At 46.5% G+C, this 14,643-nt stretch overlaps 1 protein-coding gene and 1 long non-coding RNA gene across 2 annotated transcripts in view; both read right to left on the bottom strand.

The window, feature by feature from the left end:
- The window catches only part of LOC306816846, a 271,975-nt gene that overhangs the window by 8,250 nt on the left and 249,082 nt on the right, over positions 1–14,643 (bottom strand). The gene's annotated exons all lie outside the window — the stretch shown is intronic.
- LOC306816844 (olfactory receptor 14J1-like) lies at positions 64–1,014 on the bottom strand (the record flags this gene model as incomplete). Its single annotated transcript, XM_079333294.1, has 1 exon — positions 64–1,014. The coding sequence occupies exon 1, from the start codon at positions 994–996 to the stop codon at positions 64–66; it is 933 nt and encodes a 310-aa protein (XP_079189420.1). The 5' UTR covers positions 997–1,014.

The raw sequence follows: 14,643 nt of genomic DNA on the forward strand, positions 1-14,643 counted from the left end.
AATCAATAAGAACGGTCAATGATGACTTTCACTACAAGTGATATGCAGAAACAGGCAAGAAGTTTAATGTTTCTGAAAGCATCCAGTAATGATTGTCCACACTGCAGCCTTTAGCTCCTGGTTCTTCAGGCTGTAGATGAGGGGGTTCAGGGCTGGAGGAACCACTGAGTATACAACTGACAGAGCCAGATCTAGAGTTGAGAAGGAGATGGAGGGGGGCTTCAGGTGAGCAAATATAATAGTGCTGAGAAACAGGGAGACCAGAGCTAGGTGAGGGAGGCATGTGGAAAAGGCTTTGTGCTGTCCCTTCTCAGAGGGGATCCTCAGCACAGCCCTGAAGATCTGCACATAGGAGAAAACAATGAACACAAAACAACCAAATCCTAAACAGGAACTAACAGCATTAAGCCCAAGTTCCCTGAGGTACGATTTTGAGCAGGAGAGTTTGAGGATCTGCGGAACCTCACAGAAGAACTGGCCCAGGCCATTGCCATGGCACAGTGGCAGGGAAAATATATTGGCTGTGTGCAGCAGAGCATTGAGAAAGCCACTGGCCCAGGCAGCTGCTGCCATGTGGGCACAAGCTCTGCTGCCCAGAAGGGTCCCATAGTTCAGGGGTTTGCAGATGGACACATAGCGGTTGTAGCACATGATGGTCAGGAGAGAAAACTCCGCTGAAATGAAAAAGGTAAAGAAAAGCACCTGTGCAGCACATCCTGAGTAGGAGATGTTTCTGGTGTTCCAGAGGGAATTGTGCATGGCTTTGGGGACAGTGGTGCAGATGCAGCCCAGGTCAGTGAGGGCCAGGTTGAGCAGGAAGAAGAACATGGGGGTGTGCAGGTGGTGGCCGCAGGCTACGGCGCTGATGATGAGGCCGTTGCCCAGGAGGGCAGCCAGGGAGATGCCCAGGAAGAGGCAGAAGTGCAGGAGCTGCAGCTGCCGCGTGTCTGCCAGTGCCAGCAGGAGGAAGTGGCTGATGGAGCTGCTGTTGGACATTTCTTCAATATGGCCATGGTGGACTGTTTGAAGAAGACATTAAAAGGCTATAATAGTTTTCCTTGAGTCAATCCTGTGCAATTATATTAGGTATTTTCTTAAAACCACTTCTCTTATTCTGGGGGAACTTAACTAAGGGTTTTTTTGGTTTTGGTTTTTTTTTTTAGTTCAGTTTTGTTCTGCTGAGTAGCTTTCTCATGTTAGTCATTGCTCTCAATCCAAACTGTGGGGATCCCAGTGGGAAAATAGAGTTTCCAGTGGTGCAGAGCAGTCAGACCTGTTGGTCCTACACAACTGCCCTGTGCTCAGTACACATCCCTCTTATTCAGGGTTATCACAATTTCAACGTGCTTGAAAAGTAGACTTTTTGAAGGTCCAGATTCAAAATCAGTCTGCCTAAACTCTTCTCTCATTTCCTGTGTTGCTGAACAGGGAGGTATATCCAGTGCTGGTCTGACTCTCTGCTGCCTGGAGTTGTGCCTACTGAGAGCTGTTTCTCTCTTTCCAAGCCTTGTCCCTGCCAGTGCTCCCAGAGCCCAGCCCAGCCCTGGGGGCTCAGCTCTGCCCTGCACACCCCTCCCAGCACAGGGCACTGCCCAGGGGCATCTCCCTGCCAACAGGGCCTTAAGGACAGCTCAGACAAACAAAAATGCTGCAAGCCAAGGTGCTGCTGCTGATGCCTGTAGGCAAAGGAGAGTGAAGAGGCACTTTGTGAGGGAGATGTGAGGCAGATCTGCTGATGCCCAGTGGGACAGTGCAGTGGTCTCAGTGACACAGACACACCTGACAGCCCCTTTCCCTTCCCTTGAGGAGAAAGCTGAGAGCAGCCCTGGCCATGCAGCACCATCTCCACAGCAGCAGAAATCTGCCTTGTTGGGGGAGGCTGCTTCCCCCTCCAACTTCTTCCACAGTGCACGGGGAGTTGGCAGCAGGCTGAGAGCTGCCCCTGGTAGGTGCACATGCCCTGAGGTGGCCAAGAGCCCTGAGGGCTGCAGGAGCTGCTCTGCAGGACAGCCCTGGGCAGCCCTGGCTGCAGCCTCAGCTTCAGCCCAAGGAGCCATCCTGCCCTGTCCCTCTAACCATGCCCAGGACCCAGGCTGTGAGTTGTTCTGGCTCCAGGAGATCCCTCCAGGAGCACAGGGGACATTGCCCTGTACCCACAGACTCACCTGGTCCAGAGCTGTGAATGTGTTTCCCCAAGTGAAGTCTCAGCTCAATGTCTGCCCAGTCCTGATTGCCTTCATCCTGTCTGTGCATGGCTCCTGTCCCCTCAGTGCCTGCAGGCAGTGCCCTCAGCCCTGCTAGGCTTGGACAGGAGCTGCTCCGGAGGAGAAATGTCTTTTTGTATCTTTTCCTGGTTGCCAGTTTTTCCCTCTGTGCCAGGAGACACAACACTTAGACTTTAATGACCCTCTAAGGAGTCTGCTTTTTAAAATCAGATTTGGTCTCTGAGCGAGTGTTTTCAAAAAAACTTCTCAAGAACTTGAAATTAAATTGATACTCCAAAGTTTCTGGAAGTTTTAATGGGTCTCACTGAGGGACTGGACTGAGAATATGTCCCAAGGTTCCAGTTAGAGCAGAACAATGAAGGCAGTGATGAGAGTTAGGAACAAGGAAAATAAAGATGTCTCTGATGCTGAGTGCTATAAATGAGCACAAAGGGCCATACTCAAAACCAATTTGAAAAATTTATTGAGTACAGACGGCAAAGGCAAATTGCAGCGCTGGGTGGCAGGGAGACTCCGCTCCACAAAACTGCCACTCCTGATCGAGTCGCAAGTCCCCCTTTGAAGTTCTTCCCTTCTTGCTGATTCATCTTTCCAGCTCGTTCTGCTTGCTCCTTTGGTTGCTTGTTTTCCTAAAAAAATTACTAAGACGTTTGGTTATTGTGCTAGCCTAAGTAATCAGTAATCACATACCCACAGACCAGCCCGCATACCCGGGCTTCAAGATTACTTATCTTAAGCCTGCATGTCCGGGTTTCAAGATAACCTATCTTACAACGGACAAAAAGGTCACCATTCCCTCACAATCCCCCCTTTTTCTATTTACCTATTTTTGTTTTTTGTATCTCTGGAGCTCTTTTCTGCTAAGTTCTAAGCAATCCTCAGTTTCAACACCATCTAGAGGCTCATATTTCGCCCGTATCGGCATAAGGTGGGCAGCTTCTAATCTCCCCTTTACAATATTAATTAGTTTGTTAAAAATACAGGGGCCGAATGTCAATCCGATTACCAGTAAAACTATAGGTCCTGCTATAGTAGATAAAAGGGTGGTTAGCCAAGGGGAATGATTGAACCATGATTCATACCAACTTTGTTGAGCCTTTCGTTCCCTTTTTCGTTGCTCTAGCTGTTTTCGGAGCTCAGCCATAGTGTCTATGACTATGCCGGTATGATCTGCATACGTGCAGCACTCTTCCCGTAAGGCTACACATAATCCCCCTTGTTGTAAGAACAACAGGTCCAACCCTCTACGATTTTGCAACACTACTTCTGATAAAGACCTTACTGATTTTACCAAGCCATCAATAGCCTTTTCAATTCTACTTAGGTCTTCATCCACTGACATTCTCAGATCCCTCATCCCTTGCTGCTGGTTTACTAGGGACGCTACTCCGGTACCGATCCCGGCCCCCCCAACACTCAGCAACACTGCCACTGTGAGTGCTGTAAATGGTTCTCTTTTCATTAAGTGATATTCAGGGGTCACCTGATGTTCAGACACATAATCCTTTGGGTGATATGATATTCAGGGGATGATGAGAACCTGTATGCAATATTCCGATGTTTCATTAAAGTTTTTAGTATCTAGGCATGGGGTGATTCCTAGATTATTACAAATCCATTTTGTGTTGGCTGCGGGAATAAGCCACTGAGCAGGTCTCCGTGAGTCGGAAATGGACATCTTAACCTGACAGAGATGGTCTTTCTCTGCGGGTATATTCCCTACACATCTCCCCTTTCCCCTTACCTGGGCCAGTGATAACCCAGGGGTTTTTTCTTTCCCCTTTTTCCATAAGCACTCTCTAGGGTTTGTTCCATTGACTCGTTTAGATTTTGCAGATGACCCCAGAGCCTCGTAAAAGGGTGGTCTTATCATGTAACATAACCAGCATTCCTTTGTTAAATTAGGGTGAGAATTATTTAAAACCTCAAATGTGGCCTGCATTACTTTCCATTAAGCACCATATTCTTGGGTGGCCTGAAGTTCATGTGATTGATTGAATAAACTAGTCCCATTTCCTGACCCGTTAGTTTCCAGGGCTACATTGTTATTTAATTTTGTGCCAATCTCTTCTTCTTCATGGATAACTGGGTTTGGCCCTACGGGTTCCGGGTCGTGTGGGACTGGCTCCTTCTTTATAAGGAAGTGCCCCCCTCGATCTTTCCCGGGTTCCCATAACCTGGTTCCCCAAAGTTTTCCAATTATCCACACTGGGTCCTGAAGCTTATCCCGGTTGACGGTTATTTTCATTCCTGCACAGTTGCCAATGTTCGCCACTTCTGTATCAGAGCCTATCCTAGAGGGAGTGCAGCCCTCTGGTATCCACCCTAAAGTTATGTATTCATCCTTCCCGCCTCCTGGGGTGAAGCCATGAGCCACCGTCTCACATCCCCAATATCCACAATAATACTCCTCTGGGTAATTACAATAACTCCTTCCCGGGTTGGATGCAGGACAAAAATAAAATCCTATCTTGTTTAGGCAGGGTTTTGTTGGCATAAGGTCGCAGGGCTGACAACCAAACGAAGGACTTCCCGAGGTTATTACTGTAGAGAGAACTTTCTGATCCTCGAACCTTATTAGCGACCATTTGAAGGGTTCGTGACTAGCTGCTGCTGGTCCCATAACAAGTCCCAGAAGTCCCCCCATCACACACAATTTTAGGGTTAGGGGGTGTTCACTGCCAAAGTTAGTTCGTTGTTTACCAATTCTTTCCATTTCATCCCTCTTACCACTTCCCTCCCGGCCTTGGGTTCTTGAACGGATAAGTGCCTTATTGGTGATTATATTTGGGAGCCCTTTTCCCCCACTATTTATCCTTCTGCCTCACCTGCCAACTAGGTTGCTGCTAGTTGCGGGTTAACCCATCTTCGCGGCAGCAAGGATATTATTCATGGGTGCAATTTGCTCCTCTCTCCCACTTCCTTCCTTTAGAATGCCAATTCTTTTCTTTCAATGGTGGAGTATCACACCTGAGTTTCTTTTCCTGTTTCCGGCACTTCACTTTTACAATATCCTTATTGAATGGTCCCAAAGGCTCATTGGGGTGGTAACAATAAAGCTCAGGGTTAATACCTTTGGAAAATATTTGCCACCAAGATGGGGATCCCACTTTTATCTCTCGAACTGCTACCTTTTGAATTAAAACCAAGGTAGTCAGCTCGCGCTGTCCCTCTCAACAAGGCTGGCATACTCTTTTAGGAGCCCTCCCTCTTTGGCAATGAACCCACCACAACTCTCTGCAAATTTTGCAACAAAAGCATACAAATGGGTAGCAATCACAGTCTAACCAGCTGCATGCCACCCTTATATCTTTATGATTTACATTCCCCTCCCCATTATAGAATTTCCCTTTATTTGTTAACCTAATGTCTCGATAGTAAGGTTGTTGTGCAAGTTCCTCTAAATATCCGCAATATCCAGGTGACTCTGAGGTTCCGATTAATTCTTTTTGCAATATCAAGTTATCTCCTACCCAAATGTCCCCTGAGTCCATTCGGCGGTTTATCAAAATTCAGTCTCCCTTCAACTTTCAACACGGTCTTTCAGAACTGTCTTCCTTTTTAAAGTTAACTTCAAGTCTCCGACTGCACCCTTTACCTCCCAACCAGAGTCCTTGGTGAATTTGGATGGGTCTACCGGTCCTTTTATTTGACTCGCATGAGTCCACCCCCTTTCTGCGGTGCGTATCGCCGTGTCCATTTTAAGTAGCACCAAATAAGGTCCTTCCCACTTGGGTGTTATTGGATTTCCTTTCCAACTCCGGATCAATATCCAGTCCCCGGGCTGTACCTGGTGTAACATAAGATCCAGTGGTGGTCTTTGAGCCCACATTCCCTTTTCCCACAGCTTTCTCTTAAATTTCATTAGAGCTACCAGGTACTTATTGACATATTGTTCACTAATATTTGGATTATTTTGTACCTTTTCTAGATTGTATGGCATGCCATATAACATTTCAAATGGGGAAAGCCCCACATACGCTCGGGGTCGGGTTCGGATGTTCAGCAAGGCTAGTGGAATACATTTTACCCAAGATAATTTAGTTTCCATTACCAATTTAGTAAGCTGCTTCTTTATTTCCCCATTCATTCTCTCCACTCGGCCTGAGCTTTGGGGATGCCAGGGGGTATGCTGTTCCCATTTTATTCCTAACGCTTCTGCCAACTCCTGTGTTACTTTGGATGTAAAGTGTGGTCCCTTATCAGAGTCGATAGTCTCTGGTACCCCGTATCTTGGGACTATCTCTTCCAGCAGGACTTTTGTGACCGTTTGTGCCGTTTCTCTGGCGGTCGGGAAGGCTTCCACATAGTGAGTAAGATGATCGACTATCACCAGAAGGTACTTAATTCTCCCCACTTTTGGTAATTCAGTAAAATCTATTTGAAGATTTGCAAAGGGTCTTTTTGCTAATGGCCTTCCCCCATGGGGTAGTTTTCTAAGATTGCTTCGATTCACTCGCAAACAAATGGGGCATCCCTTGGTAATATGTTTGGCCATATCATGAATTCCCATACTCATGAACTTAGTCGCAAAATGATCCACTAATCCTTGAGCTCCCCAGTGTGTTTTCTGATGTAGTTTGTGTAAAATTCTTTGGGCCACTGCCTTGGGTAATACCTCTCGTCCATCCTCTAGCATCCATTTTCCTGACTTCTCCTTAACCCCCATTTTCCTTAATTTTTCCTTTTCCTCATTAGTAAAAATTATGTTAGTACTTTCCTCATTATGTACTTTTTGGTTTTCTTGCCCCCCTTTTTCTTTTAGGAACATCTCTCTTAAGGCTGCTTGCTTAGCTTCTTGGTCCGCTGCATTATTTCCTCTGCTTTTGAAATCTATCCCCCGTTGGTGTCCTTTTAGATGGACCACGGCCACTCTCCTAGGTCCCCTCAAAGCCTGCAATACTTCAACTATTAGCTTCTGGTGCACTAGGTCTTTCCCCTGTGAATTGATCAAGCCTCTTTCTTCCCATAATTTTCCAAAGGTATGTACCACCCCAAATCCATATCTAGAGTCAGTATATATTGTTCCTTCTTTTCCCTTGAGGAGTTTTAAAGCGCTTAATATGGCATACAACTCGCATGCTTGTGCAGACCAAGATTTATCTAAAGCACCTGACTCTATCACTTGCAAGTCGGAACCCCCCACAACTGCGTATCCCGATCTCCTTCTTCCTTCAATCACCCTAGAGGATCCATCCACAAATAATCTTTCACCATCTTCTAACTCCTCTTCCTCCAAATCAGGCCTAATCTTTGTTTGCTCTTCAATGGTTGCTATGCAATCGTGGGTTAGGGGTTGATGTTCCGGTTCCCCATATAAAAATGCAGCTGGGTTCTGTAAGGTGGTAGTTTCTAGTGTTAAATCAGGGGCTTCTACTAGAATGCCCTCATACTTTAAAAGTCTCGCATCAGAGATCCATTTGTCTGCCTTTTGTTGCATCACACTCCGGATATTATGAGGAGACATCACCTTTAGGCTACTATTAAAGGTAATTTTTTCTAGCTTCTTCAACCAATAAAGCGCATCCCGCTACAATTTGCAAGCATGCGGGCCACCCCTTACTCACTGGATCTAAAATTTTTGACAAATATGCCACTGGCTTCTTCCTCCCCGCCCAGTCCTGAGTAAGCACCCCAAAAGCAATACCTTCTTCTATGTTCACAAATAAAAAGAATGGCCTCCTTAGATCGGGGAGGCTTAGGACTGGGGCATGGACCAGGCTCTCTTTTAACTCCTGGAGTTTGTCTGTGTCCTCTTGGCTCCATTTTAACAACCCTTCTTGTGTTAATTTGTAATACAAAAATCTGGCCTTGCTGCTATAGTTTTCAATCCACTGTCTACAATACCCAGTAAGTCCTAAAATTTGGTGAATTTGTCTTTTATTCTTTGGTATTGGCAATGCCACAATTGCTTGGATCCTTTCGGGATCTATTCTCTTTTCTCCCCTTCTCAAGTAATGTCCCAAATACTTGACTTCCTCCTCCACAAATTGAAGTTTGGCTTTGGAAAATTTCAGCCCTTTAAGTCCCAGAAAATTCAATAGCCGGATACTTTCTTCTCTTACGTCCTCCTCCAATTTCCCTGCCAGCAATAGGTCATCCACATATTGTATCAGGGTCACCCCCAGCCCAGTTTGATAATCTTGTAAGATCTGTTCCAGTGCCTGTCCAAACAAGTTTGGAGATTCCGTAAACCCCTGGGGTAACACTGTCCATCTAAGCTGTTGTCTTCTTCCTGTATCAGGGTCTTCCCATTCGAAAGCAAAGTAATCCCGGCTTGCTTCATAGAGGGGACAGGCCCAAAAGGCATCCTTTAAGTCCACTACACTATACCATAAATTATCAGGTCCTAGCTTGCTCAAAAGGGTGTAGGAGTTTGCTACTACAGGAAACCTTGCTATGGTCCATTTGTTTATCTCCCTGAAATCATGTACTAGACGGTATGACCCATCCGTCTTTTTGACAGGAAGTATAGGTGTATTGTAGGGAGACATAGAAGGCTCCAGCAGCCCCCTATTTAGTAGTCTTTCTATCTCAGGTTTTAGTCCCCTCCTTCCTTCTAGGGAAATGGGGTATTGTTTTATTCTCACGGGGACCTCAGGGTTCTTAATTTTTATCGTGAATGGGGCTATTTTCAGTTGTCCAACGCTTCCTGGGTTGTACCACACATCAGGACTTATTCTGTCCTCATCCTCTTGTCTAAGGGGGCAAAGCCTAATTTGTAATTCCTTTTCCACTACTTCTATTTGAATTCCTAATTCTATGATCATGTCTCTTCCTAATAGGTTATAATCAGATTCTGGTACTAGTAAAAAGTCCCCTATTCCTATTTTTGATTCTGATTCTACCGTCACCCTCTTTATCACCCTTACTTCAAAAGGCTCTCCTTTTGCCCCCACTACAGTGGCGGTTTCTTTAGACAGGGTGCATCCCTTGGGCAAAAATTGAATGGTAGATCTTTCTGCACCCGTGTCGACCAGAAAGGTTATCTCCTGGTCATAGGGACCCACTCTCAGTTTTATCAAGGGCTCTTTTTGTTGTTTCCGGGTCCTCATTAAATAGAGCCCCTGACCCCTCTAATCTGCTTTGAATTCTTTCTCATCTCTAATTCGAACTCGACATTCCCTCTTGAAATGTCCCCTCTTTCCACAATAAAAGCACGCCTTCTGGTCTTGCCTCTCCCTTGAATCTCTTGGACCCCCAAACTTTCTTATAGGCTGTTTTTGCATCTTTCCCTGATCTTGCCCTCTACTTTCCCGCACCGCAGCAACCATCATCCTAACCTGTCGCTTGTGACTCTCCTCTTCCCTTCGAAAATATACCTTCTGAGCCTCTCTTAACAACTCATCCAAGCCTCTATCCTGCCAGTCTTCCATCTTTTGTATCTTCTTCCTAATGTCTTCCCAGGATTTTGAAACAAAGTGCACTTTCAGCACTGCCTGTCCCATCTGACCATCCGGGTCCATTCCTGAATAAAGTTGGAAGTTCTTCCGCAACCTCTCCAACCATTCCGTGGGGGTCTCCTCCTTTCTTTGTCTCTCATTAAAGGCTTTATTAATATTCTGACCCCTTGGGACTGATTCTCTAATTCCCTGGACTATAATAGTTCTTAAGTCCTGCATATGGGTTCTATGGGCCGGGTTCTGATGGTTTCAATTCGGGTTCTGAAGGGGCCATTTTATATTTGCCGCCGGCCCCTGCGCATGTTGGGCATCCCAAATACGCATCCCCTCCCTCCTAATCATATTCTTTTCCTCTGCCGTAAACAAAATGTTTAAAATAGACTGTAATTCCTCCCATGTATACATGTTTGGGCCTAAAAACTGATCTACCCTTTCAGCCACTCCCAATGGATCCTCCAACAAGTGTCCCATTTCTTTCTTGAAGTCTCTCACATCCCCCGAGCTAAGGGGCACCGATATAAATCCTATTCCCGCCTGCGGTCCCCCCATGGGCATCTCTCTTAAGGGAAACAGCCCTTTCCGAGCCCTGCTCCGAGTTGTTGGCCCAGTATATTCTGACTGATCTAAATCCAAATCTTCCTCCGGGGGTGCATTGGGACCCCCTCCTTGCGCTTGGGGTGGGGGCACATATGGGGGAGGGACTATTATAGTCTCCTCAGCTCGACCCCCCTTCTTCTTCTCCTTATTCTCGCTAGATTTTTCTGTTAGTTTAAAAATAAACACCTCTGGGCGGCCCACCCACACCTTAGCATATTCACTCTCCTCCAGGTGAAAAGGTTTCTTTGTATTTACCCAAATGTTTAGTTTTTGCTTCACCCAGTCCTTGGAAGACCCAAATACTGGCCAAAACACACCCTTTGAGATTTCCTTTCCACTCCATATCTCTACACAATAGTGTATCATCCTCGCCTTATCCTTCCCCCCTGTGTCCGGAAAATGTTCCCAATTATCTAATAAAAACCCCAAGGGACTGTCCCTTGGTACAGGTGGGAGTTTAATCCCTGCAGGAGGCTTACTCTTCCCCTGTCCCATTCCTCCGGAGTGCCTTCATTCGCACAAAAAGTCACTTTCGCTTCCCCTGTTTTGTGGCCCACGCCCTCGCGGGTCAATGGGAACCGCACTATTGAGGGTCCGCACTCGCTTGGGGAATCTGGCTGCCAGTTCCCCTCTCAGTCACACACCACGTCGCCGCACTCCGGGATCCTGACCCCGCCTGAACAAATCCCCTTTTACTTACGCGTCCCGCGTCTTCGTCCGGACTTTGTGCACAAAATTTAAGGGGTCAACCGGGCCCTTTCCTCCTTTGCTTTTGCCTTCTGGTTTTAGGTTCGTCGGTCAAGGTGGGAGAGGGGGCTCCCGTCCCTCGGGACCACCAAAAGGGTGGGGCGCGCCTTCCCACAGACGGGAAATCCCCCTTACCCAATCTCAATCCGAGTCACGGCACCAAATTGTTCTAAATGAGCACAAAGGGCCATACTCAAAACCAATTTGAAAAATTTATTGAGTACAGACGGCAAAGGCAAATTGCAACGCTGGGTGGCAGGGAGACTCCGCTCCACAAAACTGCCACTCCTGATCGAGTCGCAAGTCCCCCTTTGAAGTTCTTCCCTTCTTGCTGATTCATCTTTCCAGCTCGTTCTGCTTGCTCCTTTGGTTGCTTGTTTTCCTAAAAAAATTACTAAGACGTTTGGTTATTGTGCTAGCCTAAGTAATCAGTAATCACATACCCACAGACCAGCCCGCATCCCCGGGCTTCAGGATTACTTATCTTAAGTCTGCATGTCCGGGTTTCAAGATAACCTATCTTACAACGAACAAAAAGGTCACCATTCCCTCACAATGAGCACACCTGGATGTGTTTCTGGAATGCAAGGGGTCAAGGACTGGGCCCCAGCCCCTGGCAAGGCACATCCTGTCCTTCCCTCATTGCTCAGGGCTTTTCCCGGGGCACTGGGCTCTGGGGATGTGCAATGCCAAGGGCAGGACCATGGGGCATCCCCTGCCAGGCTGCTGAGGAGGGACAGGGAGGCAATGAGGCCCCAGCACAGCAAGGATCTCTTGTCCCCTGCTAGCCTCAGGCCCAGGGCCAGGAGCCATGGCCGAAGGGCTGAGCAGTTGGCTCTGGCAGGGTCTTTCATCTGCTGCCCATCCCTGTGCCCTCTGCAGCCCAGGCTGTCCTACAGTGTCCATTCCCTGTGCCTCTGTCCCTGCAGGCTGTCATCATCCCCTGGCTGTCCCACCTCGCTGGCTCCTTCCTTTGCTGACAGCTCTGCGACCTGCCTGCCTCTGCCTGGCTACACAAAGCCTTGGACTGCTTCAGACTTCTTCTGGGGGACGTGTTACACCACAGCCTTTCCCTGAAACAGAAATTCCTTTCTGCCTTTGTCCAGTCTGGGCTTTATCAGCTTCTCTTTTCATTAATTCTTTCTTTTGCCTTAATTCTTTCTTTCTTTGGCTATTCTCTATTACCTCAAAATGATCCATCATCTCTGAAACTGCCCTTCAAGCACTCCACGGTCTCTCCTCTGCTGTCCTCAGTCTTCACTCCACTGAGCGTAGAGCTTATTTGTCCTTATATCATGATCATGTGCTTGAGGCTTCCAAACCCCACATTGGGAGATCTCTGGACACTCTATAACGTGTTGGCACGTGGAAACATTCTGCTCATAGTCTAAGATCATCACCAGGGGACATGGCGACCACACCTATCTGTTCTGGCAGCTTTTGGCTGGGAGCCATCTTTGGATATACTCAATTTGGGAGGCTAAATCCCACTTTTGGCCACAGCTTTTGAATGAGAAGCCTGGATCTGTTCCATAGGAAGAAAAGAGCTGAGACCTTATGTTTCAGGGGGAGATGAGAGGTGAACACCAGACCAAGGCCTGCCAGACTTGACAATACTGGCAGATTTTGTCTGGGAGCAATCCCTTGATGTGAGGCTCGAACCTCCAGTTCTCTAAGGTACCCGGTGTGGACCTCTTAGTCTCTTGCTTCCTCAGGTTATCTTAAACAAGCAAAGCAGCTCATAGTTAAAATGGTTATTTATGACAAAGCAGATCTTATTAGAAAGCACATCAGTCTCTACAGGCACTCAGACAAGCAATGGCAAAGCAGTGACAAAGCAATCGCAAATGCAGTAGCAATAAGCCAATGGCTAAAGGCCCTGGCAAAAGTCAATGGCTAAAAGCACCAACTTTTCCCAAATCATAGTCTTATATAGGATTTTTCTAACAAGCTAAGACACAATCTCCACCACTCCTTAACCTATTATAATTCTAGATTCTTGGCACGCCAGGTTACGTATAATACTACACATACACCTTATCATGTTCTATGTGAAAAATGTAAGCAATGTTCTTACTGTAGCTTTATTATGACTAAATCCTGTCTACAAGTGTGGGCTTGGAGCCTCATGCTGAAGATATCAGTACGTTTCAACCTTCACTAGAACTCGCTCTGCTACTCTGGCATTGGAAACCTTTCACTTAATAAAAACATTTAAACTCACCCTTAAACTTCCTAACTTAGTTCTACTTCAATGTCTACTTTATGTGTGAGTGGCTTAATATACTTCAATCCATCCAAAGGCTTTAATTCAATCCCTGCACTCTGATTTCTCTCTGAAGAATTCAGAGAGACCCCTGACTCACTAATTCCAACAAGTGTCTCACACTAGTCGTGTGCTACTTCCTAATTACAGCATCTCAGGAGCTCCAGAGCACATCCGGAGCACCTAGTTCTCCTTCTATAAGATATGCAATACCATCACTTTTTGAACCCATGAGAGTGGAGAAGGACCCAAATTGGATGCCACCCTGCTTCCCAATGAAAAATCTTCTGCCCACACAAAAAGCAAGGAGTTACCCCTATTAGTCCTCACTGTTGTGGATTTCTTAGATTATCCTAAACTGGGGATAATTCCCAGTCAAAAGCCAAATAATTACTTGTTCTACTCTAATACAATGCACCTAAGAAAACCCTCTCCTTTCTCCTTTTCATCTGTTTGACAATAGTCCAGTCTCCTCCTTTAGCTAAAAATTCACCTGGTTGGAGCCCAAACCATCTAGAGAGCCCTTCCCTGAACGCTTGGGCACTTGCGGCTCATGCCTGAGCCTTGCTGGCCACTTTTAACAATTTATTAAGAACAAACAAATGACTTGTTTCACGCAAAAGTTTCCAATTCCTTGCAACTGTAATTTTTAGCACAAGATGGCAGAGTTGTATCACAAATGAACGGACTATTAACTTGTTGCAAATACAACTTTTGACACAAGATGGTAGTGTTGCCTCAAAAAAACCCGATAGCCATCAGACTTGTAGGAAAATCTCATCTAGCACTCTTCACAGACACACACACATCCAACCACAACCACAAAAACAGTTTGCCAAAATAGCAGCAATAAACAAGGATTTGCCCAAACTCACCCCCGTAATTGCTAACAGTGTCCTCCACGGCACGAACAATCCTTCCATCCACTGGCAGCTTAAACACCAAGATTCACTCAAGCCCACCCCTAGAACTTGCTAGTGATGCCCTCTACGGCACAGCAGAATCCCTTCACCGGTAACTTAAACAGTTCTTTCTGCTTGCAAGCGGTACCTTTCACCCGACATCACACATTGAGCATCTTCTATGTCTTACCAATTAGCCCTCTCACCCTGGGGTAATTTTAAAATCATAAACAGACCAATATGTCCTTGGCCAGCAGACTAGTCTGTCTCCCACACTGAAGCAAGTGGGAGTGGAGGTCTCTTGTCCAAGAGGGACTCGGGTTGGTGCACCTGGAGTTGCAACACTATTCCTGCTGGAAGAGAAGGTCCTGCCCCGGCTGCCAAAATTATTCATGAAAGGCAAGGACAAAATACCTTTCAACCAGTTTAATCAAAAGGATATGTTCATTTCAGAGCTGGGCAGATATGCGGGATTGTTCCCAAAGGCATTTAGCCCTCTATTT

This window comes from Erithacus rubecula, assembly GCF_903797595.1.
Source record: "Erithacus rubecula genome assembly, contig: scaffold_90_arrow_ctg1, whole genome shotgun sequence".
Classification (NCBI taxonomy): domain Eukaryota; kingdom Metazoa; phylum Chordata; class Aves; order Passeriformes; family Muscicapidae; genus Erithacus; species Erithacus rubecula.